Source organism: Drosophila takahashii, chromosome 2R, assembly GCF_030179915.1.
Source record: "Drosophila takahashii strain IR98-3 E-12201 chromosome 2R, DtakHiC1v2, whole genome shotgun sequence".
Taxonomy (NCBI): domain Eukaryota; kingdom Metazoa; phylum Arthropoda; class Insecta; order Diptera; family Drosophilidae; genus Drosophila; species Drosophila takahashii.
In genome coordinates, this window is record NC_091679.1 from 26456696 (window position 1) to 26481021 (window position 24326).

The 24326-nt window shown below is 38.2% G+C and overlaps 5 protein-coding genes across 22 annotated transcripts in view; 4 read left to right on the forward strand and 1 right to left on the reverse strand.

Annotated features, from left to right (window-relative positions):
• The window catches only part of sm (heterogeneous nuclear ribonucleoprotein L), a 105356-nt gene extending 100822 nt beyond the window's left edge, over nt 1-4534 (reverse strand). For 3 of the 17 annotated variants that reach the window (XM_070213782.1, XM_070213783.1, XM_070213781.1), the window contains exons 1-2: nt 3190-3412; nt 776-1389 (exon numbers count right to left, since the gene is read on the reverse strand). In XM_070213782.1, the coding sequence (XP_070069883.1) occupies nt 776-925 (150 nt within the window). In that variant the 5' untranslated portion in view covers nt 926-1389; nt 3190-3412. Of the gene's footprint in view, nt 1-775; nt 1390-3189; nt 3459-4105 lie in introns of those variants that run through there. The other 14 variants (XM_070213787.1, XM_070213786.1, XM_070213785.1 and 11 more) reach the window with 11 other exon arrangements.
• The window catches only part of TTLL6A (Tubulin tyrosine ligase-like 6A), a 47495-nt gene extending 31767 nt beyond the window's left edge, over nt 1-15728 (forward strand). Inside the window, exon 5 of the mRNA XM_070213778.1 lies at nt 15609-15728. Within this exon, the coding sequence (XP_070069879.1) occupies nt 15609-15665 (57 nt within the window). The 3' untranslated portion in view covers nt 15666-15728. The remainder of the gene's footprint in view (nt 1-15608) is intronic.
• On the forward strand, nt 13916-15072 carry LOC108060457 (uncharacterized). The gene is given in 3 exon segments (XM_070213759.1): nt 13916-14237; nt 14240-14338; nt 14341-15072. Coding segments are annotated over 3 exon segments (270 nt in total). The 5' UTR covers nt 13916-14198; the 3' UTR covers nt 14473-15072.
• Nucleotides 15729-15754: 26 nt separating the features above from the next.
• On the forward strand, nt 15755-16752 carry LOC108060456 (uncharacterized). Of its 2 annotated transcripts, none has more exons than XM_017146170.2 (2): nt 15755-15967; nt 16578-16752. In XM_017146170.2, exons 1-2 carry the CDS (start codon nt 15755-15757, stop codon nt 16644-16646), a joined length of 282 nt encoding a protein of 93 aa, XP_017001659.1. In that variant the 3' UTR covers nt 16647-16752. The 2 variants fall into 2 exon arrangements, with proteins under 2 accessions (XP_017001659.1, XP_070069896.1); XM_070213795.1 differs by lacking the exon at nt 16578-16752 and adding an exon at nt 16074-16203.
• A 55-nt stretch (nt 16753-16807) lies between these two features.
• On the forward strand, nt 16808-17503 carry LOC108060455 (uncharacterized). Its single transcript, XM_017146167.3, has 2 exons — nt 16808-16957; nt 17014-17503. The coding sequence occupies exons 1-2, from the start codon at nt 16858-16860 to the stop codon at nt 17226-17228; spliced, it is 315 nt and encodes a 104-aa protein (XP_017001656.2). The 5' UTR covers nt 16808-16857; the 3' UTR covers nt 17229-17503.
• The last annotated feature ends 6823 nt before the right edge of the window (nt 17504-24326 follow it).

Below are 24326 nucleotides of genomic sequence, written 5' to 3' on the forward strand. Positions count from 1 at the left end.
CAGCCTCGCAATCGCGACTCCCCGATAAGCTCCATGCAATTCGGGCACTTCAACCCCCAATTCGGGAAACTTTATCAGAATCAGCGCAGCAACTACCACCACCACCACCCCGGATTTATCAGCAAGGCCAGCCGCCCCGAACGCCCATGGCCACCCATCGAAAAAATACATACAAGGGATCAGGAAGTGGGAAAAGGTGGTGATGGTGATGGTGAGGGCTGATTGAACGGGTGCTGGGCGAATGCCCGAAAACACGCATAAATACAGGAATCGCATCTGATAAGGGTGGCTAGAGTGGATCACCCACCCAAAGAGCTTTGTGGGCCGTTGGAAAGGTGGGATCTGCACTGAAAAATACTTTCAGTCGATGGGTAAAGATCTGTGATCTTTACATACAAGTTATAATTGTAGTTTTCAGTTCAAAAACAGAAATTTAAAAAATATCTAATCTCAACAAAGTCCCAACCACACATATGAATTTTTCTACTGAAGACATTTGGGCTATTCTCTAATTTGTTAAATTGCTCAATCAACAACCAGAGTTGCCTCCTTATTTTTTAAAAAGTAATGGCTACTCTGGTACAAAATATTAACAACGAAGTCAAGGTTTTTAAAATTGATTAGAAAATGTTTTCATTGGCTGATTCCAACAAGTAAAAATATTTTAGGGGTTTTTAAAGTGTGAACAGTTAATATTTCCATTTATTCATCAATCATTTTATTATCGATTAAGAATATCTATCGAATAGAATTTAAAATAGCTGATAGTACTCACCCTAGCATGCATGTGCACATCGTTCTCGCCGGGCTGCTGGACTCCGGTGCGGATCTTTTTGTTCTGGGGCCCCTCGGTGACCACTATGGTGGCCCCCCCTCCGCCGGCGCCGCTGGCGCCACTGCCATTACTAGCGCCGTTGTAGGGCATTGTGGTCGCCGTTGCGAACTGGAGCGAAATCTCGGGGCTGATTAAAGTTTGTTGGTGTAGAATTTTGGCGGATTTTTGAGGCCTGAGCCCAGTGGTTGCGCGAAAGATATATTTAAGTTACGTGCGACGAAGCCGCGCGAAGTAAGAGATCTGGGGCGAAAACGCTTTTAAAACGCGCGCGCGATTTTAGGTTTTCTTGTTTTCTTTCTGTGGCTTACACTCGAATCTCTTCTGCGAGAAATGAGCTGTAAATGTTTACTTTGTAATTGGTGTTGAATGTGGGATGTTTGGGTTGTTGTTTATATGACGGTGTAGCTGTGGGCTCTTCTTATTTATTTACTATTCTCGCTTCAACTTCCTTCTTTGGCGCTGTGTAAAACACTTTCAACTTTTTATTGCACTTTTGATTTGCGTGATAAATTTTCCGGTTTCCTCTGAATGTTTTTCTGAGTTGGATTTACCAGCTGCAAGACGAATAAAAGAGAGAGAACAAACGGTGAGGTCTTTATTAATACAAAAAAACGAATCGAAATGGGGAAAAAGTATTTCGTAGCTCATTAAATCTGCAACAGAAACTTGGGCATTAAATTGCATTTCCAATTTCCTACCATTCCCAAGATACCACTTAAGCACGATTCGCAGCTTGAATGTGTCATAAAAATAATTTAAATGTTTTGGGGCAATCAAGGGGAATTATATGTAGTATTTATGGTCGAATATAAAACCCTTATCTTAATGGGGCCACAATCTTTTGAAAAATGTACTAAGGCCAAAGTTTTTAAAATTGATTTTGATATAGTAGATATATTTTTAAAAGTTAACATATATTGGAAACCATTGGATAACCATGTAATCCAGAAAATGTCATTTTTAAAATGTCATTTAAACAATTTCAATATAATCAAAGCAAAGGGGTGCACAAATTCTCATCGTTTTTAATAAATAATTAGGGGGATTCCCTAAACTGTTGAATTGCTGAATTGTTGAAAATTCATCAAAAAATTTCAGCAATTAAGGGAACGACCCAAAATGGTTCCTGTTGAATTTTCAAACAGCTGTTATTTGTTGAAAAGTTTCACGGAACTTAAAGCATGTAAAATTTGATTTATTATTGCTAGTAACTGTCTAAAAGTGTTACCAAGGTAAAAAGAACCACAAATATGCTTTCTAAGTTGATTTTAAAATAATAAATGCGTACTGGTGATACTAAAATGTTACAGAGTTGCCACGACTTTTAAAAAAAGGTGACAACTCTGGCTTTTCAGCAATTCAACAAAATTTTCAGCAGCCCCGAGGCTGTTGAATTGCTGAAATTTCTGAAAGTTGACTTTGTATGGAACAGCTGATTAACAGCTGACCAAAATTCAACAATTCAGCAATTCAACAGTTTAGGGAATCCCCCTATTGAAAGGTGGGAACAATCGATTAGTATTCCTTTTACACAACTAGAAATGTCTAATCATGCTAACCTATTAGTATGACCGTTACACAACTTGAAAAGGACCCTTTTTAGACCCATATTTATAGAACTAGAGAGCCATTTCTTATCGGAATCTAATTGGGTTAATTATACGGCGTCCAAAAGGAAGAATGACGAAATAGAACAATTATTTTTTATCGGAAATACAAACCACTTGGGTGGAAATACACATCGGGAAATCTATATAAATGACAATCCATAATGCGTTCTAATTGGAAAGGTAAACCAAGGGCATTAATCAAAGGACAAAACAAAGGAAAGGTAAGGAAAATTCTGAAACAACCCTCGGAAAGTTGTCAAAAACAGATGGAAAAGCGGAGAAAAGCGCCGGCAAATAACAAAACGAAAAAGGAAGCAGGAAAATGAATATGGCCGAAATGTCAGAATGAAGAAAGGGAAGAAGCAGGAGAAAGCGGTGAAAGAAGGACTACGAAGGGGCGCAAAGAGGACAGATGGAGGACTGTCAGAGAAGCGAAAAAGAAGTGCTGTGAAAATCGCGTAAAAGTAAACTTGAAAACTTTTTCGGCCCGCTTCGAGTACAACCCTTATGGAAAACGGAAAATGCCCCGCACACACACATGCACATGGAGAAGAGCGACACACGGACGGACGGCTGACTTTGTTTTGTTTGTGGGGGTGGATTTTTCATTAATGGAAACTGGACGGCAAAACTGAACGCTGAACTTTGTGACGTGCGCTTTTCTATTTTGTTTTCATATGCCGCAACGGCGGCAATTGTTATTTCCCAGTTCGTTTTCATTTTCGTAGCCCGTTTTTCGCTTACAAAATGGTGGAGAGCGGCAGCAACAACAACAATGCAAAATAATATTAATTTTAAGCGCACACACACACGGTAAAAACTGGCCAAATTTCAATTTAGCAAATTGGAAATTTTGTCTTTTGTTCTTTAATGTTTCACTGTGTTTTTTTGTTTGATTTTTCTTCTGAATTTAGTCCTGCAATCACATCGTTTAATTTAAAAAGAACGAGCTGCGAAAGACCGCTAAGTGGAAGAACTGCACTCTGAGTGTGGAAATGTGCGACTGTGCACCTGTCAGAAGGAAAAATCAGACTGGATGACAGTTCATCGGCTGCCTGATTGTCACCTTACTTACTCCCGAAAAAACTCCGAAAAACTTGGCAACACGGACGCGCACGCACGGACAAAAGGAAGAAACACGAGATGATGGGACAAAGTGAAAATTTCTAACGTTCGCAAGGAGCTTTTCCGACTCGGATTTTCTGAGTTTTTCCACTTCGACGCCGAGCTGGCGAATGTCAGTCAAATGCAAGAAGTGGAAACCTGTGAGCGAAGAGAGGGCAATGCCAGAAAGAGATGGCTATAGAGAGAGAGTGAGAGAAATAATTTCTCTAAGGGTTGCAAGGTGGTCCAAAAAAGTGCGAGAGCGGCCGAGAGAGAGCGTTGCAACTGCAACACTAATTTCTTTACACTGCCACGCGCCTGTTTCGCTCCCTCTCTCCGACACTCTCTCCTGCGAGAGTGAGAGCACTACCTTTTGCCTGGCCCTTTTGTGCTGAATTTTCGTGGGTGGCAAAGGAAAAATCTTCCGGTTGTTCTTATTCAACAAATGTTGTTTCTGCTTTTGCACATACACTGCTTTTCCTCACTAACACACTCAAGCACACAGGCACTCACATAACGGCTCACTTTCACCGTTAGCGCCAGCTTTTCTTTTTACCTGGCCTTTTCGCTGCGCTTTTTGCACTTGTCTCGTTGTTTATTATTTATGCTTTTTCGCAGTCTTTTGGCTTTTATTTTGCTGCTGCCTCTTTTCAGTACACAAACAAATCGCGACGGCGGGCGAGAGAGTGAGAGAGACGGGGCGAGAGAGTGACAGACACAAACAACAAACAAACAACAACTCGCTGCGTGCGGGGGAGCGAGACGACGAGAATCGATAACCGTAGACAAGCGCGTGAAGAAGAGGCAAAATATCAACAACAACAACGATAAACGACGCCGCGGAAGTATTTAATTAAGCCAAAGTATTTAATTTAAGCGCACATATGTATATGTGTACGCAGAATGCACGGCACCCACACGAACGCACGTATTCATCAGCTTTTGTTGCTTTGTTGTTGTCGCTTTTCTTTCAGATACTTCTCTTCTTCCTCTGTTTCTCTGTTATTTTATTTTTTCGCTACTGGCAATTTCCAACCGTGCACAAAGTTTTAGCTCGAAGCTCGAAGATTGTTTGAGGTTGGCAATCCACAGAACGCCAAGCAAAACCGCAGATACGTTTTTCTCTCTTTTTACCGCTGCCGCAGCGACGTCGGCGACGGCAGCGCAATTTTCTCGCTCTCTTACCCACTGTTAACCGCTTTTCTCAGTCCACGCAAAATGTTAGCCGCCTACAAATCGCCCTGTTGGGCGCTCCACGCACGCTGTAAGTGCTATGTTAACCGCTGCAGTTTGCTGAAAATGAGAGCAATGAGAGGCGTCGCTGCCGCTGCCACTGCACTGTGGTCGAAGCTAGCTATCGTACAATCAACATTTTTTATCCACAATTATGAAAAAATATTTTTATTTAATAAAAATATCTTATTGATAAATAAATAATTGTTCTTTTGGAAGAGTAAAATAATTTATATGAAATTAATTTTTGTAATAATGAAACACTAGCTTTTAAGTATTAGGTTATAAAAATTAAGGGTCTCAATTATAAATAAATTTAAAAAAAGGAAAATAAGCGTATTATATTTTCATACGAAAAGAATAATATTCATCTGGAAACCAAAATGATCCAAACAACCAATATGATTATTTTGGTCACTGTGCGCTGCTTCACGTCGTAATGAGAAAATGAGAGCATTATATTCTTGTTTTACTTCTGTAAGAGCGAGACAGTCGCACATGGTGCGGTATGTGTGCGAACGGTGCCGCAATAGTAAATGCGCTTGTAACGCGGCTCTCTTTACAGCCGCGCGCACCTCAGATACTTTTGGGGAAAGAGTTACAAGCAAGAGCAATTTTAACGGTTACTCTTTCGCTCTCTTACAGCCGCGCGCACATCACACGGATTCGACAAAAACGGACGCACACGCACACAGAAAGAAAACGTCAGTGCTGGCAGCGGAGAGAAAATACTTGTTCTCTCTCTCTGCGGACGTTGTAATGGGCAACTGCGAATCTCGGCAGCGCACAGTGGGTCACATGGCCCAGTAATACTAGTCTAAGTAAAATTTATTATAATTTAAATACCCGACTGGATATTTGTAAGTTTTTTTGTAAGTTCTTTACTATAAAATACGTAATTTACTGGTCCTTACTTAAAATAATTTTTTTAATAATGTATGATGATTATTAAAAATCTACACGATTTCTTATTTTTATGCATATTAAATTTTGAATATATAAATGTTTTATGTTGATATTCGCATCGTTTTTATACCCTTGTAGAGGGTATTATAATTTCAGTCAGATGTTTGCAACGCAGTGAAGGAGACGTTTCCGACCACATAAAGTATATATATTCTTGATCAGCACCAATAGCCGAGTCTATCTAGCCATGTCCGTCTGTCCGTCTGTCCGTTTCTATGCGAACTAGTCTCTCAGTTTTAAAGCTATCGCGATGAAACTTTCCCGAAGGTCTTCTTTCTATTGCAGGTAGTACATATGTCGGAGCGAGCCGGATCGGACCACTATATCTTAAGGCTCCCAAACAAATATAAGAAAATTCATTGTAACTTTGTAGGAAGTAGGCGTTTTGATTCTTGACTACTTAAAAACAAAATTGAAATAAATCGAAACGCTGAATTTGGAATCCCTGGAACTGCACCGAGTGAGCATTACTTTATCTACAAGGGTATATAAGCTTCGGCTGGCCGAAGGTAGCTTCCTTTCTTGTTTTTGAAACATGTTGGAATATTCAAGGAAAATAGGAATATTTATACTAAAAATAAATACATATGCTTGATTTATTTTTCAGTCCAGAACCTACATATGAGTGATTCTTTGTGAAACGTATCGAGATTTTCTTCATGGTCTCAAAACGATATCTATTTTTTATGACACTATCACACCATTTAAAAAGGATTTTTAAAAAAGTTTCAAAAAAATCCATTTGACAGAAGCGAAGATATGGCGTTGCTATTTTTATACCCTTGTAGAGGGTATTATAATTTCAGTCAGATGTTTGCAACGCAGTGAAGGAGACGTTTCCGACCACATAAAGTATATATATTCTTGATCAGCACCAATAGCCGAGTCTATCTAGCCATGTCCGTCTGTCCGTTTCTATGCGAACTAGTCTCTCAGTTTTAAAGCTATCGCGATGAAACTTTCCCGAAGGTCTTCTTTCTATTGCAGGTAGTACATATGTCGGAGCGAGCCGGATCGAACCACTATATCTTAAGGCTCCCAAACAAATATAAGAAAATTCATTGTAACTTTGTAGGAAGTAGGCGTTTTGATTCTTGACTACTTAAAAACAAAATTGAAATAAATCGAAACGCTGAATCTGGAATCCCTGGAACTGCACCGAGTGAGTATTCTTTTATCTACAAGGGTATATAAGCTTCGGCTGGCCGAAGGTAGCTTCCTTTCTTGTTTTCAATATGTTTAAAGATATTTGTTTGTAATTTTCCGATACTTTTAAAATTTTCCAAAGGCATTATGAGAGTTGGATCTACTAACGCGCAGCCGACAAATTGGTCACTATCGTTATTTTTATATTTTCTTCTGATACCAAAAATGTGTGACATTTATTATTAAATCATTATTACAAAATCATCTTTAAAACAGTTAAGATTTGGTGATGAAGGGCAAAACAAAAGACATACCTCTTATCCGAAGAAATATTTGGAATTGCTGAAAGCTTAATTATACCCGTTACTCGTAGAGTAAAAGGGTATACTAGATTCGTGCAAAAGTATGTAACAGGTAGAAGGAAGCGTTTCCGACCCCATAAAGTATATATATTCTTGATCAGGATCACTAGCCGAGTCGATCTAGCCATGTCCGTCTGTCCGTCTGTCCGTCTGTCTGTCTGTCCGTCTGTCCGTATGAACGCTGAGATCTCGGAAACTATAGAAGCTAGAAGATTGGCATTTTGCATGCAGATTCTAGGAATTCCTACGCAGCGCAAGTTTGTTTCAAAATGGTGCCACGCCCCCTCTAACGCCCACCATCGCTTATATACGATTTTAAAAATTTTAATATTTTGGAAAAGTAAAAATGCAGTTTTATTGTGTTTATCAATACCTATCGAAATGTAGAAGAAATTTTTCAAATCGGACCATTCGTTAAAAAGTTATGCGTGATCAACGTTTTCTATCTCTATCTCCATCTCCCTCGCACTCCCTTTACCTGAGTAACGGGTATCTGATAGTCGGGGCACCCGACTATAACGTTCCCTCTTGTTTTAAATTCCAATTATGAATAGGTAGGCCGTTGTCCTATATGTTTATCCATAAGCCCGTTACTGCCCGATTCGAAGAACCAAACCACTTTTGCAACAGCCTCTCATGACTTTCAGTGTCCAGGACGTGCTCCATGTTCGCTTAATGCCAAAGTGCAGCAGCCAAAGCAGCAACAACAGTCATCTGAATGGTAAACAACATAAACTATTTAGTCTATGTGTGGGTGGGTGCGTGCCTGCTGGTGGGGTTTTGAGGGGGGTATGCATAATGGGTGGCAACCGTAGTAGTCGAAGGTCCCAAGACCGTAACCGCACTGCTCAGTAATGTTTGCGTCATAAAGTATGGATTAAACCGTATATTGGTATACGCACACAGCGCTGTGTGCTCCAACTTATCGGGAAACAGCGCACTTGTTGCAGTTTTCCAGTGATTTCGAGTTAAGCTCCATATGGTGACCTTGCCACGATATGATAATTATTCACAATTACCCACTGTCTGAACCTACTTCCTGTTTAAATTTTTAGATGTATTTATTTTACTTAAGCAAAGCAACAATAACAAAATGTAAAAATCAGGGACCGTAAATAATGATTATCGATGTATTTTTCAAGCAAAAAAATCATCCACTTGGAAAAGCCGTACAAACAAACGAATTATACCAATCGGCTACTATTTGTGTGCTCTATCCATATCCGCAATGATCTTTTACTTCTTGATTTTTATACATTTTACTCTATTTTAATAATTATTTGTTGAGTTTTTTTCAATCGCTCAAAGAATAATTATTATTATTGTGAGCAAAAAAAATATCGATAAAAAAATAATGATTATTTTTTGAGCGTTATTTTTTCGCTCAAAATATCGCTCAAAGTGGGATATCTCCTTTCTCAGTAGTTTCTTTGGAAAAATGTTTTCGCAGCATTATAAAGTGAACCTCGACGACCCCACAAAACCTCATTTTTAGATTTGAAAAAAAAGTTTAAAAAATAATTTTTTATATATTTAGAAGAGCGATATTTTGAGGGAAAAAGAACGCTCAAAAAATAATCATTATTTTTTAATCGATATTTTTTTCGCTCACAATAATAATAATTATTCTTTGAGCGATTGAAAAAAACTCAACAAGTAATTATTAAAATGGAGTTCAATTTATAAAAATCAATAAATAATCATTAAATATTGATTTTTATTATATCACTTGTAATGATTACGGTCTCTGGTAAAAATAAATGTTTAACTTGTTATCTGATCTTCAGTTGGAATTCTTTTTGTTAAATCTTGCTTGACAAAAAGCTTGCGGCCACCATTTTAAAATAGCTAAAAAAAATTAAAGAAATTAAGTCCACATGCCAAGTCACGAGAACCTAGCAAAATTTGTTGTTTCAAATGTAAACGATTTAATAAAATTCAAAAATGAATAGTATACTTTTCGGCTTGACAATTATAGTTCATCCCAAAAATATGCTATATTCTCATTCTGTCTTGTGAGGTCCAAGAACACAAAAAAACCTTTAATAACGTTAACATTAAAAAACGGCTAAGCTCCTGGCCCATAGATAAATTGAATATTTTTTAATACTAAGCCCATAAAGATACGTTTAAGCTTATATAAAGAAAAATAAACATTTCTAATATAATGTTGAAAATTGGTAGCCAAATGAATTGGTTTAAATATTCAGAGCTCTTTGAAACTTTGTTTTAGAGAATCCTGATAACAGAAGCAGAAGAAAAGTATCTACCAGGTCACAATACAGATACGGGTTAATAGCCACACATTTGGATAATAGTGCAATAACATAATAAATGTTATCAATTAAAGGCTTTTGCAGATTTTATTCGACAAATACCGACGCTTTACCCACTTTTCAACTCAGAAGTATGGTAAATCAGCTTAAAAGAGCGCTAAGTAAGTGGCCTGTTCTGGCTGCCAACTTTCACTCGACTTCTGCGCTGCATCCAGCATATGCTCCCCCACTTTTAGACTCCTTTAATGCCCGCGCACGCAATGTGTCCCCCAGCAGGATGCATCCCGGGAGCACCAGCTCCCAGTTCTCGGAAGGCCGATAAGCCGACGCTATCAACGCCTTACATCCGCGCGTGTCTTGGCGATGGGATTTCCCTTTCTCCGGACTCTCCTCTCCGCTCCACACCGCGCATCCCCCGCTTCACCCGCTTCCTGCATCCGCTTCCGCTGCATCTGCCGGAGCTTGCTATCCTGTTTTAGCCAGATTTACAACCAAGCGAACTCCACGAATTCCGTTGCTGCACAGAGAAAAAAAAAATTTATTTTAAAGCAATGCAATAAAATGATAACATAAATCAAAATACCATAGCAAAAAATATATATATTTTTTTTAAATGTTGTAATTTTTAAAAAACTATATTTTTTTCAAAATGATTTAATTTATTATTAACTTTTTGTCCATACACCCAGAAAAAAATCCGTTCGAAACGTTCAAAAATCAAGCCCAAACGGGGTCAAAAAATGCGTAAGCCCGTTTGTTGTCAGTTCATGAACGCTTGCTCATAACATTTGACCGAAATATTTGGTATGTTTTGCGAACGAATGGGTTCACTTTTGGAACATTTTGGGGTTAATTTGAGAACAAAAAGTTCTTAAAAATAAACAAGATTTCTGGACTTGCCACTTGCTGTTTTTACTGTGCGCCTGGTAGAGATGTATTTGATATTATTTTTCTTAGTGGTTGAATTATTTTTAATACATGTTATATTTTAGAATTTGTTGTTGTCATATAATTTATTTATTATTAGAAGTACATATTAACATTAGAAATAATATTTTATTAAAACTTACGATTCGAGACGTCCTTTCGCGGGCTCGAACCTGGGCTACTCTGTGTCAAAGGCGGACGGTCTAACAGCTGGACCACGGAACCAATTTTTCAAGTACGGGCAAACGGGGCACTAGACTAGCATGTTTTTCGAACAGCGTTCGCAATTTCAAAACCATTGTTCATAATCTGACCACAATCGTTCAAAGCTCAACACTTTTCTGTGACGCGTTCATAATTTTACCAAAAAGTTCATGATTTGACCCCGCGGCGTTCGTTTTTCATGAACAAAAAATAGCGAACGGATTGTTCTTAAATCAAGAAAAATGTTCTTGATTTTTTTCGTTCTTTTTTTTCTGGGTGTATGATTAAGTGAACCATCTTAGGTATTGAAACTAAAGTAAAATATGAAGATTGATATCATCTACTTTTATACAAAAAAAAAGTACACTAATTTGTGCATTAAAATAGGATTGCGGTATACAAATTTGGAGTTATACAATTTTACAATTTTACCCTGTGCTTATACATTCTATTGCCAAATAAAAATCGTTTGACTCATTAAGCTTTTAATTAATCCAATAATAACGGTACGTCATAATTTATGTTTAAGTAAGCCAAAATTGAGAAAAATTTAAAATCCTTTTTAAAGAAAAATTGTCATGATCTGGTTCAAGACTCCGAAGAGCAATCTTTTTATTTTTTTAACCTTGACTATTTTTAATTAGTTTTCAATCGCTATTAAATTTTTTGTATATATGAATATCATTATACCCTTGCAGAGGGTATTATAATTTGCGAACTAGTCCCTCAGTTTTAAAGCTATCGCGATGAATCTTTCCCAAAAGTCTTCTTTCTATTGCAGGTAGTACATATGTCGGAACGAGCCGGATCGGACCACTATATCTTATGGCTGCCATAGGAATAATTAACAAAATAATAGAAAAAACTTTATAGAAAGTAGGCTTTTTGATTTTTGACAATGTAAAAACAACATTTTAGGTAGGCATACCTGCAAGGGTATATAAACTTCGGCTGACCGAAGTTAACTTCCTTTCTTGTTTTTAGGATATGATATTTAAAGGTTTTTTCCATAAATTTTTCTCCATGTAAATGGGAGTGTATGTTTATCTGCCGGAAAGTGAAATGCTTATGATAGCGTCCGGCTGCCCTGGCCACCCTGCTATTTGACCTTCTTCGGCGCATTTGCCATGCAAAATTTAATATATAACCGTAAGCTCGGATCCCGGCTAATTTGCCAGCTGAAGAATGCTTGAAACCATCTAATGCAAGTTCCAAATGCGGGCTCGAGTATGTGTGGGAATCCTCTTTTCCGGCTCTTAGCTCACACAGATACTAGTGCTTCCGAAAAGATAAACAATGAAGTCTTGACCCAGTTCAGAGTTGCTTTTTGCGCTGCCCTTTGTCATCATCATCCAGCGTGGGTGGTGCCAAATCCACCAACTTTACATACAAAAACGGACGCTTACCGAAATTGAGACAGCAGCCGGGGTTACGTGGTGAGGGCGACCTAACCCGATACATTTTCCTTAAATTTTTTGCTCGCTTCTTTTTTTCGTTTTTTGGGCTGGTTGATATGGGGCAAAGTGCAGTCAGACAGTCATTGGATCATTTGTCTTGGCATTGTTGCTTTTTCCTCTAGATTTCTTTTTCGGTCTGCTTTTTGTATCAAGGGTTGAACGACAATGCGGGTATTTCTTCAGGCATTTCGGTTTAAAGAGTGAGAAAGAGGAAGGATGTAATATTATAGATAGTAGCTATTACACTCATATTGATAAATTATTTAGAGTTTTAAAGTTCATATATGAGTGATTCTTTGTGAAACGTATCGAGATTTTCTTCATGGTCTCAGAACGATATCTAATTTTTATGATACTATCACACCATTCAAAAAGGATTTTTAAAAAAGTTTAAAAAAAAATTCATAACTACATAAGTAGCAAGAAGTTAAGGTCCCACGTTGAAATTGGTAGGGATTTATTTGTTATACAAAACTGCATTTTTCCTATTGGCTTTACCTAAATGGGAACGGTCGTTCTCCCGGAATTCATGAAGAACGAAACTGTTCGTCTAATATAATTTAATGTATAACAACGAAAGACTGCTTTGTTTTTTAATGTTTTATTAAATTATGCAGAAGGTAATGGAGGTCCCATGACTAAACTTTTAGGAGCCAACAAGAATTATGTATAGAACATTATACTATTTTTTTATAAAGATAAAAAATGCCGATTTGCAGAAAACCGCGAATGAAAAATTTTTTTTTTAGTTTGGGCCGTATTTTGCATTGGAACCATTATGGTTGTTATTTTCATCTGAAAGCTTGGCAAAAAAAATAATTTTTGAGTATTTTTATTTATTTTTCATCTAGCGCCATTTAAAATTATAAATGAATTAAACAAGCCGAAGCTTATATACCCTTGTAGATAAAAGAATACTCACTCGGTGTAGTTCCAGGGATTCCAGATTCAGCGTTTCGATTTATTTCAATTTTGTTTTTAAGTAGTCAAGAATCAAAACGCCTACTTCCTACAAAGTTACAATGAATTTTCTTATATTTGTTTGGGAGCCTTAAGATATAGTGGACCGATCCGGCTCGCTCCGACACATGTACTACCTGCAATAGAAAGAAGACCTTCGGGAAAGTTTCATCGCGATAGCTTTAAAACTGAGAGACTAGTTCGCATAGAAACGGACAGACGGACAGACGGACATGGCTAGATAGACTCGGCTATTGGTGCTGATCAAGAATATATATACTTTATGTGGTCGGAAACGTCTCCTTCACTGCGTTGCAAACATCTGACTGAAATTATAATACCCTCTACAAGGGTATAAAGAACGAGATGGTGCACAATAAAAATCAATTTTAAAATTGACCTAAAGTACTTTGTCTGAAAAAAGCAGCAAAACTTTTACACAAAATTTACATGTGTACAAATGCCTATTTTTAAAACTTCTCGCATTTTCCATAGAAGATGACAAATCTTGCTTATTCCGAAACATTTTAATTTTTATGTTCATACAATGTTCAATATCTGAATTATTTTATATGTATCTAGTAAATAAACCACGTGTATTCAGTCACCCAATTTAATCTTCCGAATTGAAATGAATAGAATTTTATTTTGTAAAATGAAATATATTTTTAAATAACATTTATTTCCTCATAAATCAAGACCCTTTTTACAAGGAGTTGTAACTTAAATGGTATTTTAATATATTTCAATTATACTTTTTTTATCTATCTCTTTTTAGTGTCAATTACCAGACAATGTATTCATTTACTACTTTATTATCTGACCGTAGGGTGCTGCATTTTCCCCAGAACGCTCTGCTCAAAAAATGTTCACCCAAATTGACGCTCCCGACCGCCCCACACAGATACACCACCATTACATACACACACATTCGGCTGGTAGGGAGCAAAAAAAAGTTACAAAAGCAAACAGAATCACTGCCCCCTGACTGGAGCTGAATGTTCAGAGCAAATGAAGGTGTCAAAATGACAAGCAGAGACAGCTAAAAAAAAAGAAACGGAAACGAAGGATGCACACATACCCTGGGCGACAAGAGGAGTGGGTTGGACGTGCGATGGATGGATGGCCGCCTTCCAGGCCGCCCCCTTTTCGGCCCCGCCCCCTTCCGCCTGTTAGACCGGCTAACTGTGTAAATGGCAAAGCGACAGCAGCATTTGCTAACTTTGCTGCAGCAGCAACAAAGGCCAAAGCACAGCACTACAACAAAAACTACATAAATGTATCTATATCTAGCTAAGCGATGGCCGTGCATTGTATTGCAGTTACGTGCTCGATGGTCCAGCAAAATGGCGAATCGAAAAAATCTGTGAAACAAAATCAACAAAGAAGTAGCAAGAACAGCAGGATGCTTCTCGATTGTAAAATCTTGAATACACTTTTCGTATAAACATGGAAAAAAGCTTCACTGCAACGAGCTATTAAAAAAGCTAGCAAGCATGGAAAAAATGAGGGAAATACAGGTGGACTTGCTGAGAAGAGACTTTAAAAAAAGTTTAGATTTTCAACTCACCAGTCTCACCTTCAAAAACATTGTATTGTTAACAAATAGTTAAGATATTTTTAATTTGATTAGGGGGATAGATGAAAAGGGAAACCATTTAAAAAGTATGCAACAAAAACTTGTTTTGAAAACTCCCCGCAACCAAAATGCTGTTTTTTTATAGTTGTAAAGAATTCTTAATTGCTAATATATTTCGACAGTAATCATTAAATTTATTTTTCAAAAAACTTTGAAGATTAATTGACATCCAAAAACTTAAATGTTTTTAAGCTTAAACAGGAGTAGAAATAAATACAAATGGAAAAAATGTTGAATTGCGAAATGCATGTTATGTAAGTAACTTTCATGTCCTTTTAAATATATTTCTAAATAAACAAAATAAAACATTTAATTTACAATCTTAATCGGAATTCTCATAAACGTCTAATGACAAAGCCCGAAAGCCACAAGTTAGGGCATCGATGGCAGAATAAAGCCAACAAAACAGCTTAAAGACTTTGGCAGAGCCAACTGCTTACTCACTTGCCAAAATCGCAAAGCGGATTTAAGTTGTAGCCAAACTTTAAATGAGTTCAAGTAGATTTTGGACGCACCACCGCCCCCTTTTCCAGTTACGCCCCCGCCCCCATTGATGATTATATATCCCTGGCGCTTATGAACCATAATGACGATAGCTTCGCCTGATTGATTGATTGATGGCCGAGGGAGGAGTTGAGGGGGCTTCCACAATTTGCACTTGAAACTTAGGCACGGCCGACCCCAAATGAATTTCTAACAAGAAGAAATTCAGATTGCTCATACGCCGCGTCAGCCGTCGTGCGGTGGATAATTTTAGACCATCAACGATGCACATATAGGCATCGGCACCCCCACCTTCCGCCCCATCCCACCCCTCTCGGTACGACCAATTAATTTCGTTCAAATAATTATGAATGTTTATATATTTTTTTGCGTACAAAATTTTCAGATATTTCATTATGGCAACGAGCGCTTTTTTATGGCGGCCATGAGCCGGAAGTGCTAGCAAAAACTGTCGCACCAGCGAACTAACAAACTGGCAGTGCCAGTGGGCACATAGCATATTCTCCCGCGGCGGCGCCAGTTGCATTCGGAATGGATCAGTGGACGGGTGTGCACCGGGCGTTCGTCATACGCGCCTACTACAAGAGCAACGACTCGATCAGCGGAGCCCAGCGGCTCTTCAAGAAACAGTTCAGCATTTATCAAACGCCGCCGACGAACGTGATCAAGTCCTGGCTGAGGCATTTCGAGAGTACGGGATCCTCGCAAGGAGGCTGCGGCGGATACGCACGATCCTCGCTTCCAGTAAGTGGAATTTTATGGACTCACTCGGGCTAATTATTGTAGCATTGGGTTTCCCATAAATCCTTGTCGCAATTTCTTGAACTTCTCCGAAAAATATAACTTCCAGACTTTCAGCAATGCAGTAAATACCTTTAAGTGGAATACAAATTTATTATTGTAATTTATTATCAAACTTTTCTTAAAGACGTCTGATACTAATTTCCAAAGATTTGCATATGCGAAAAATAAAAATCTTCGATTTCTCTTTGATTAGAACATTTTCTAAATTATTTTTGACGGTGTTTTATATTTTCACCCGATCCATGGAATCTAAAATTCAATAATTTTACTTAGTTCGCCTAATTTTTAATTTGAAAATATGGAATGCAAGTAAATGGATTTAAATTCAAAAATGTTAAATATTTAAGCTTCATTATAAATTAATTTCATAGCTGTTAAATGAAATTCGCTTACAATTTTATTATAAACGATTTTCAAATTTTCGAAATTTTAGCTGATAGTCAAATAGCCTAAAACAACACGTTCTTGAACTTAGTAGAGCTGCAATTTAATTTTAAGGTACTTTGCTCTAATATTATTTCTCATTTAAAAACATTTTCTATTTTTCCAGCAAATCTTCTGCACTATTTGCAATCAGTGCCTGAGTAATGAGAAAAACTTTAGCGGCTCCGTGAAGTAAATATGCACATGGTGCATAAGTTAATCTGTTTATCGTATATAAGTTAGTGTGTATGGTTCGCAAATAAATTTCTTGGCTAATTAACAAGCTTGCCAAATCAACACATCTGCCCGCTGGCTGGCTGTCTTGACCCACTTGCTTGTTTGCATTTCTGAATCTGAAAAATGTATACGCAAAACCAAAATCAGAAATTCTTTTGAGCAAGTGTGTCATGAAATTGCCATTCGTTTCTGCTCTATATACCTGGGCAGATAAAACATATTTTCCAAATATATCTACCGACGTGAGTGTACATATCGCGACACAAATTGGTAAGTAAGCCGTCGAGATTAAACCGTAATTCATTGGCACCTCCCCTTATTTTTAGCTCGATTAGGTTTGTTCTCCTGCAAATTTTTTCAGCCCAATATGTCACTGTGGTCGCAGCTGAGACCAATGGAGTGGTGTAAGGCGGTCTACAGGGACTATCATTCGTGGTCATTCGTCAAGTGCTCCTTGGCCTTTTGTGCCGGGGTGCTCCTCGTTCGAAGCCTCGACGGAAAATTGCCGGACGGCAGCTTGGCTCCAGAGATTTCGACCTAGAAATCATTTAAAGTAGGATCATAATGCTGGTCATTCCACCAAATTTATGTCGAAGAGAGAAAAAAGGTTAATAATTCCGAAATTTTAGATCATCATCGACTTAATTTACTGCTTGACTTAAATCGAATTAAAAAACATTTGTTGAAATCTTGGATTTGTTCAGGGTATTTGAAAGCGTTAAAATATGGGTTATTCATTTTGTTCTAGAGTTTGTGATTATCTCAAATGTGTTTAAACTGTCTAAACATAAATAAATTCTACCCTCAAATTCTTGATTAATGACGTCCAATGTTAAATTTTATTGGCCAAACTTGAGATTTTACCCAAAGTTTATTCCTTGATATTAAACAGAACGGTCGATTTCTAGGCCCAAACTTGTGTTCATCTGTCAAAAGCTTGCTCATCATCTTCCGTTGCCTTTTTGACTTTCATTTGGTTTATGACACAACTCCACCCCTTGCGACCAATCAAAACCTCAGTTGTCAGCTCTTGGCAAAAAGCAAATCTCATATTAACCGTTCTCTGGATGCCGTGTTTACTTTCGACTCCCTGCTGAAAATGTCCACTTTAAGGGGATATCATCGGGCTGTCATGTTGCCTTGAGTAAAAAGCCATGTGTGAGGCCTGCTGACAGGCACCGTCGGGCTGGATGATTCCCAAAATGATACATACCCTCATCCTGCTTAGAGATTACAATCGGAAAATACGCATAAGGTTTTACATTCTGCCCGACGCTGGCATTAGTTTGAGATATGTGTGCAGGAAATGCCGCGCCCCGTGCCCCCGCGGCAAAGAAAATAAAATTAGGAGGCACTTTTTGCCATAAACATAAAAATTGTTCCTGCATCCCCTGCAGGAAGACAGCTTCCAGGGGCGGACCGTCCTTAGCCAACAGCAGCGATTCCTTGGCATCATAATTTCGAAATGACAGGTAATTTGGAAGCAGCAACAGGAACGGGAAGTGGAAGTGGCAACACGATGGTTTTGGGGCAGGGGATCGTATGGAGTGCGAGTACCAAATGGGAAAATGATGCGGGTTTATTAAGTATCGTTACTCAAGAGGAAAACCTGCCCAGATACCCCAAACCAAATCCCTCGCAACAAATTTATGATGCGCCGTTTCCAAAAGACGTATCAAAAAACGCCAAAAAAATGCAGAAAAATTTATATTTGTAAATATACTCAAGATGTAATAGTGGGAGGCACTTTGGTACTTTCCTCCTTCACTTTTCAGCCACCCAGTGATTTGAGCTTGCGAAAAAATGCTGCCGCACATGAACTTGCAACTAATGAGCTGAGTTATTTCCAACGGAGTGGGTGGCGCAGCAGTTACCTGGTTTCTTAAACACGCCACGGGAGCTCAGCTCCTCCTGACCGGGTGGTTTAAACTCTAATTGAAATTTAGATAGCTGCTACGTGCGCCAGCCGGAAACACATAGCCAGGTGTCACGGGAGGTGATGTGTTAAACAGCCAGAATGGCGGAATGCGTGGGCAAATTGGCCTCGGGATGCCAAAGGATAAAGTTCCGCCACCGTAAAATTTACAGGACAAGAAGCCAGGCTCAAAGACGACGCTATTTTTCTAAGGGTTTGTAATTCATCGTAATCTTTTTTAAAATGCACTTAAGTTTCTCAATTTTCTATCAAGAATGAATATGAAATGTGATATTTAGACATAATCACTAGTATCACTTTACCCGTTATTTACTTAAAATCAAATTAGAAAGTAAAATTTAAGTTAAATTTTGTTTTGGTTTAAAAACATTATGCATCAGTCAACACGAAAAAAAAAAAATAGTTTAAGAAAAGTGAACGATAAGAAAAAAATCGTTATATGGGACGTTCCATGTCAACCCGGCCACCCCACTTTTTATACCCGTTACTCGTAGAGTAAAAGGGTATATTGTATTCGTGCAAAAGTATGTAACAGGTAGAAGGAAGCGTTTCCGACCCCATAAAGTATATATATTCTTGATCAGGATCACTAGCCGAGTCGATCTAGCCATGTCCGTCTGTCCGTCTGTCCGTCTGTCTGTCTGTCCGTCTGTCCGTATGAACGCTGAGATCTCGGAAACTATAAAAGCTAGAAGATTGGCATTTTGCATGCAGATTCTGGGAGTTCCTACGCAGCGCAAGTTTATTTCAAAAAGGTGCCACGCCCCCTCTAACGCCCACTAGCCCTCTCTATCGCCCACAGTTTTGAAGCTATTATGAAAATAGTAACTGATATGTATTTGTTTCGTCAATACATATCGATTGGCCAAGTAAAAGTTTGCCACGCCCACTCTAACGCCCGCAAAACCCATTTAACGCTTAAACCTGTCTAGCGCCTACATTTCCGCCTTTCATGGCCAGTAGTACCAATATCTTGGGGTAGATGGCTCAATTCAATATACAATAGCGCCATCTATTCAGATGGTTAATTTGAACTTTTTGTCCTTTTTTTCTGTGGTCACACTAATTCACAATATGTTATTGCAAATTTTAAATTATTTGAAAAGGGCGCGCATTTTGTCTCTTTTTGCTCGTATTCGTTTTTCACAAGTGCATTCACCTGCGCTAGAGAGAGACGGAAGATGTGCTAGGCAGAATTGAAAGTTTTAGAAGGCCTCCACGTGGAGTTCCCTGGGTAAAAAACGGGAGCTAATTCCAGCTTCGAAAAACAAAAAAGGAGGCATATTTCTATTAAGTTGTTTAGCTGAGTAACGGGTATCTAATAGTCGAGGCACTCGATTATAGCGTTCTCTCTTGTTTTTTTTTTTTTTTATGTGGACAGTACCACATTGATTGCAAAGCCACTTGCTTCCAATAGTTTACCTCATACCTATTTTGTCAATGTTACCACTCTTTCGCCGTATAATCGCGTTGAAAAGAAAACACAAAATCATTTTTATCCTGCGAACGGAAGAAACAATTGGCATGGTTCAAAAGCAGAAAAATCTGCCTTTCCGTAGCCGATTACGAGAAAAAAAATAGATTTTATTAGACCGTAGATGACCAAGCGATAGCGTTTTTAAAGTCTAAAAGTAGGATTTCGTCCGAAGGGCCAGTCGGCAAAAATACCATTATATTTTTCTCAGAAAGCCCCCTATTTAACGGATTTTATGCCACTGGTTTCAAAGTGGGATCTCTCTTGAGGAATTAGCTAAAGACAGATTTTTCTGCTTTTGAACCATGTATATTAGAACTCATTTATCGCTATACATTGCATTCTGCTTACAAACATTCCAACCGAATTTCGCCCGAAACGATTTCAGTTTAACCCACATATAAAACAACATCTGGGGAAAGTTTTTTTTCCCTATCGCAAGTAGTGTCCCCAAGGGGAATTGTACACACAGAAAAACCAGAACTGTACAACAGGTTCAATGAACCTGTTTCATATATAAATATTTTATTTCTTTTATACCTAAAACATTTAATAATTTTTATTTTTCTCTGGGTGTATAAATATAAAAATTATTATAAAGCTGTGATTTGGTTTGAATCTTTAAAATTATTCATCAAGGGTCAGTCAAGTTTGGTTGTTCATATAAGAAGGTGCCTATGATGATGCTTGATACCGTTTTGTTTATAATCATCATCGCATCAGTTGCGGAAACTCTCAAATGTGAATTTGATAATTCAGCGTTTACTTCCAGTTCCAAAGAACTAAATCGTTTCCATAAATGTGCAGACGAGCTAAAGCCCTGTGTCCCGATCTGTTGCCCCTGGAAGAATATGTTGCCCGATAATAGGTGCACCGAAGATCTGGTAACAATGTTCCCCAAAACATATATATATTTGAACGTGACCAATGAAGGCGGATCGACGGAGCAGGCTCGATATTATCTAAACGATAGCACTGTGATAAGCGAAAAGTTCCGAATTGGCGACGAGTTGATACGCCTAAAGGGAGACGAGTATACATTGTTCAAGGTTTGCCTATCGAATTGGCATATGTGTTTACCAATCTCATAAAAACTTTTTAGAATGGAACCATATTTTTACACAACAAAAACGAAACCTTTGGAAACAAGTCTTACTGCTAGAGCTTGAAAATTATCGATAAATGGCAGTATCGATATTTTCGATACTTTATCATTATCGCATCGATAATATCGCTGTTCTTTCATTTTCGATTTTATGCCACAACCTATGGTTATTTTCCCCAACTTTAATTGATACTATACCATAAAGAAGTAAAAATTCCTCCTCTGAAGAATTCGCTGTTGTTTTTTTTTGGATCCTTGAGTCCAAATCGCTCAAACGATCTTCGAAAAGCGACCCATTCTTATCAAAGGCTATGAATTCGCGGTTTCTTGAGATTTTTTAATAGCGGACAGAAGGTCGGGAGCTGCAACCAAGACTTTGGTTTTGGTACTAAAAAAACCAAAGTTCCTCCTCTTCCCAAGAACTCGCGGTTCTTTTATTTTCCATTTTTTGCCATAACCTATGCCCTTTTCGCCTACTTTTAAGTATTTCATAATATCTATGGGACCAAAGAAGAATAAAATACCAAGAACTCGCGGTTCTTGTATGGTAATTTGTCCCTACTTTAAGTGATTATACCCGTTACTCGTAGAGTAAAAGGGTATATTGTATTCGTGCAAAAGTATGTAACAGGTAGAAGGAAGCGTTTCCGACCCCATAAAGTATATATATTCTTGATCAGGATCACTAGCCGAGTCGATCTAGCCATGTCCGTCTGTCCGTCTGTCCGTCTGTCTGTCTGTCCGTCTGTCCGTATGAACGCTGAGATCTCGGAAACTATAAAAGCTAGAAGATTGGCATTTTGCATGCAGATTCTGGGAGTTCCTACGCAGCGCAAGTTTATTTCAAAAAGGTGCCACGCCCCCTCTAACGCCCACTAGCCCTCTCTATCGCCCACAGTTTTGAAGCTATTATGAAAATAGTAACTGATATGTATTTGTTTCGTCAATACATATCGATTGGCCAAGTAAAAGTTTGCCACGCCCACTCTAACGCCCGCAAAACCCATTTAACGCTTAAACCTGTCTAGCGCCTACATTTCCGCCTTTCATGGCCAGTAGTACCAATATCTTGGGGTAGATGGCTCAATTCAATATACAATAGCGCCATCTATTCAGATGGTTAATTTGAACTTTTTGTCCTTTTTTTCTGTGGTCACACTAATTCACAATATGTTATTGCAAATTTTAAATTATTTGAAAAGGGCGCGCATTTTGTCTCTTTTTGCTCGTATTCGTTTTTCACAAGTGCATTCACCTGCGCTAGAGAGAGACGGAAGATGTGCTAGGCAGAATTGAAAGTTTTAGAAGGCCTCCACGTGGAGTTCCCTGGGTAAAAAACGGGAGCTAATTCCAGCTTCGAAAAACAAAAAAGGAGGCATATTTCTATTAAGTTGTTTAGCTGAGTAACGGGTATCTAATAGTCGAGGCACTCGATTATAGCGTTCTCTCTTGTTTTGTATTTAAAGTTATTTTGGTCATCAAAATTAAAGAGTGAAATCTGTTGCTTTCTCTCTAACAAAACGTCAGAAAAACATCGATATTATAGATAAACATCGATGTTTGAAAAATATCAGAAGTATCGATAATATCGATACTGACATCGATAATTTTCAAGCTCTACTTACTGCCTCTATCCCTATAAGTTTAGTGCGGACTTCCAAAAATCAATTTGGATTGTTCGCCATAGGCGCCTAAAAATATTGGATTTCGAGGTCTCCGTTAGTAAGGCCATTGCCATTTAATCTTCCCCTTTAGCCTTTTAAATCTTTATTCAATCTTACAGTAGTTATAATAGCATCATTGGTATGCTATATCCTCACTATAGCAGTTTACCCTTACGTCACGAAACTTCGTAATACCCTCGGCAAGTTAATTTTGTGTAGCCTGTTCAGTATTTTCATGCAATATCTTATTTGGCTGCTGATTCCATTGATTTCATCAAGCCATTTGTGCTTGTATGATCCTTTCCAGGCTACAGTTTCTATTTCTTCCACATTTCTTATAATTCTGGCGATGTGCCAGTTGCCATTACATATGGACAAAAATCATTACGTCGGTTAATGTAGATTGTAAGGATGACCGTCTTCACTTTATTGCATACAGCGCAATTGTCTGCGGAGCTGCTGCTATACCAACTGGAGTCATCTTTTTGATGAATCTGTATTGGGATAAGGATCCCCGCACATTCAATGGGATGCGAAGTGGGTTTGAAGCTATTTTCATGGTGTCCAATGTATAACAACTATTTACTTGCACTTATAGTTGACATTTGGTCAGCCTGGATCTATTTATATGGGCCTCTACTGATCCTGGGGACCCTTAACATTATTATGTTCATCCTGACGGCAATTCATATTTGGAAAGTAAAGAGCCAACTGAAAAAGTTCACACGAACGGAGGAGATAACGCCCACCTGTCTGCAAGTCGACTTTCAGACGTAAGCTCCATTTATTTAAAATTTCGGTAACATGAAATAGAAATAAATAAGGGGATTTCCGATTACAGATATCTAATGTTTTTGCGACTCTCTGCCGTAATGGGTCTTTCATGGATACTGGATATTATTTCCTGCATCGTGGAGCACCAAGGGTTTGATCATTTGGTATTCTACATATAAAAATACATTCATTCGGGTTTTGGCATTATCATTTTTGTGTTGCTTATCCTTAAGCCCAGCACCATCCGGTTGCTGACTGAGCAGTACTCCGCAAGCAATAAAACCAAAACACTAAACCAAAAGAAAAACGTCAATATGTAGGGGAGAGTGGGGGAATTTCGTCAGCATTTTTTCAAAGCTATTTTTTGTCCATCTTGAGACACGTTATCATATTTCTATTTTTATTGTTGAATGCGGTTAGCACCAAGCTTTAAAATGTGACATTCCCCTATTTTTTTAATTAGCTTGGTGATTTATAAAAAAATAAAATGTAAAACCAATATACTGGGGCAATCTCACCACACAGGGGGGTAAAATCACCACACAACTGGGGAAATTTCGTCACCAGAAAAATGTAGGGAGTTTAACGCCTAAAAATATGCTACACTGATCAAGCGTACCATTTTTGTTGACGTCCTATATTTGTTGCTGCTGCTGGTAGTCTGCTCGTTAGCCAGCTCGTCAAAT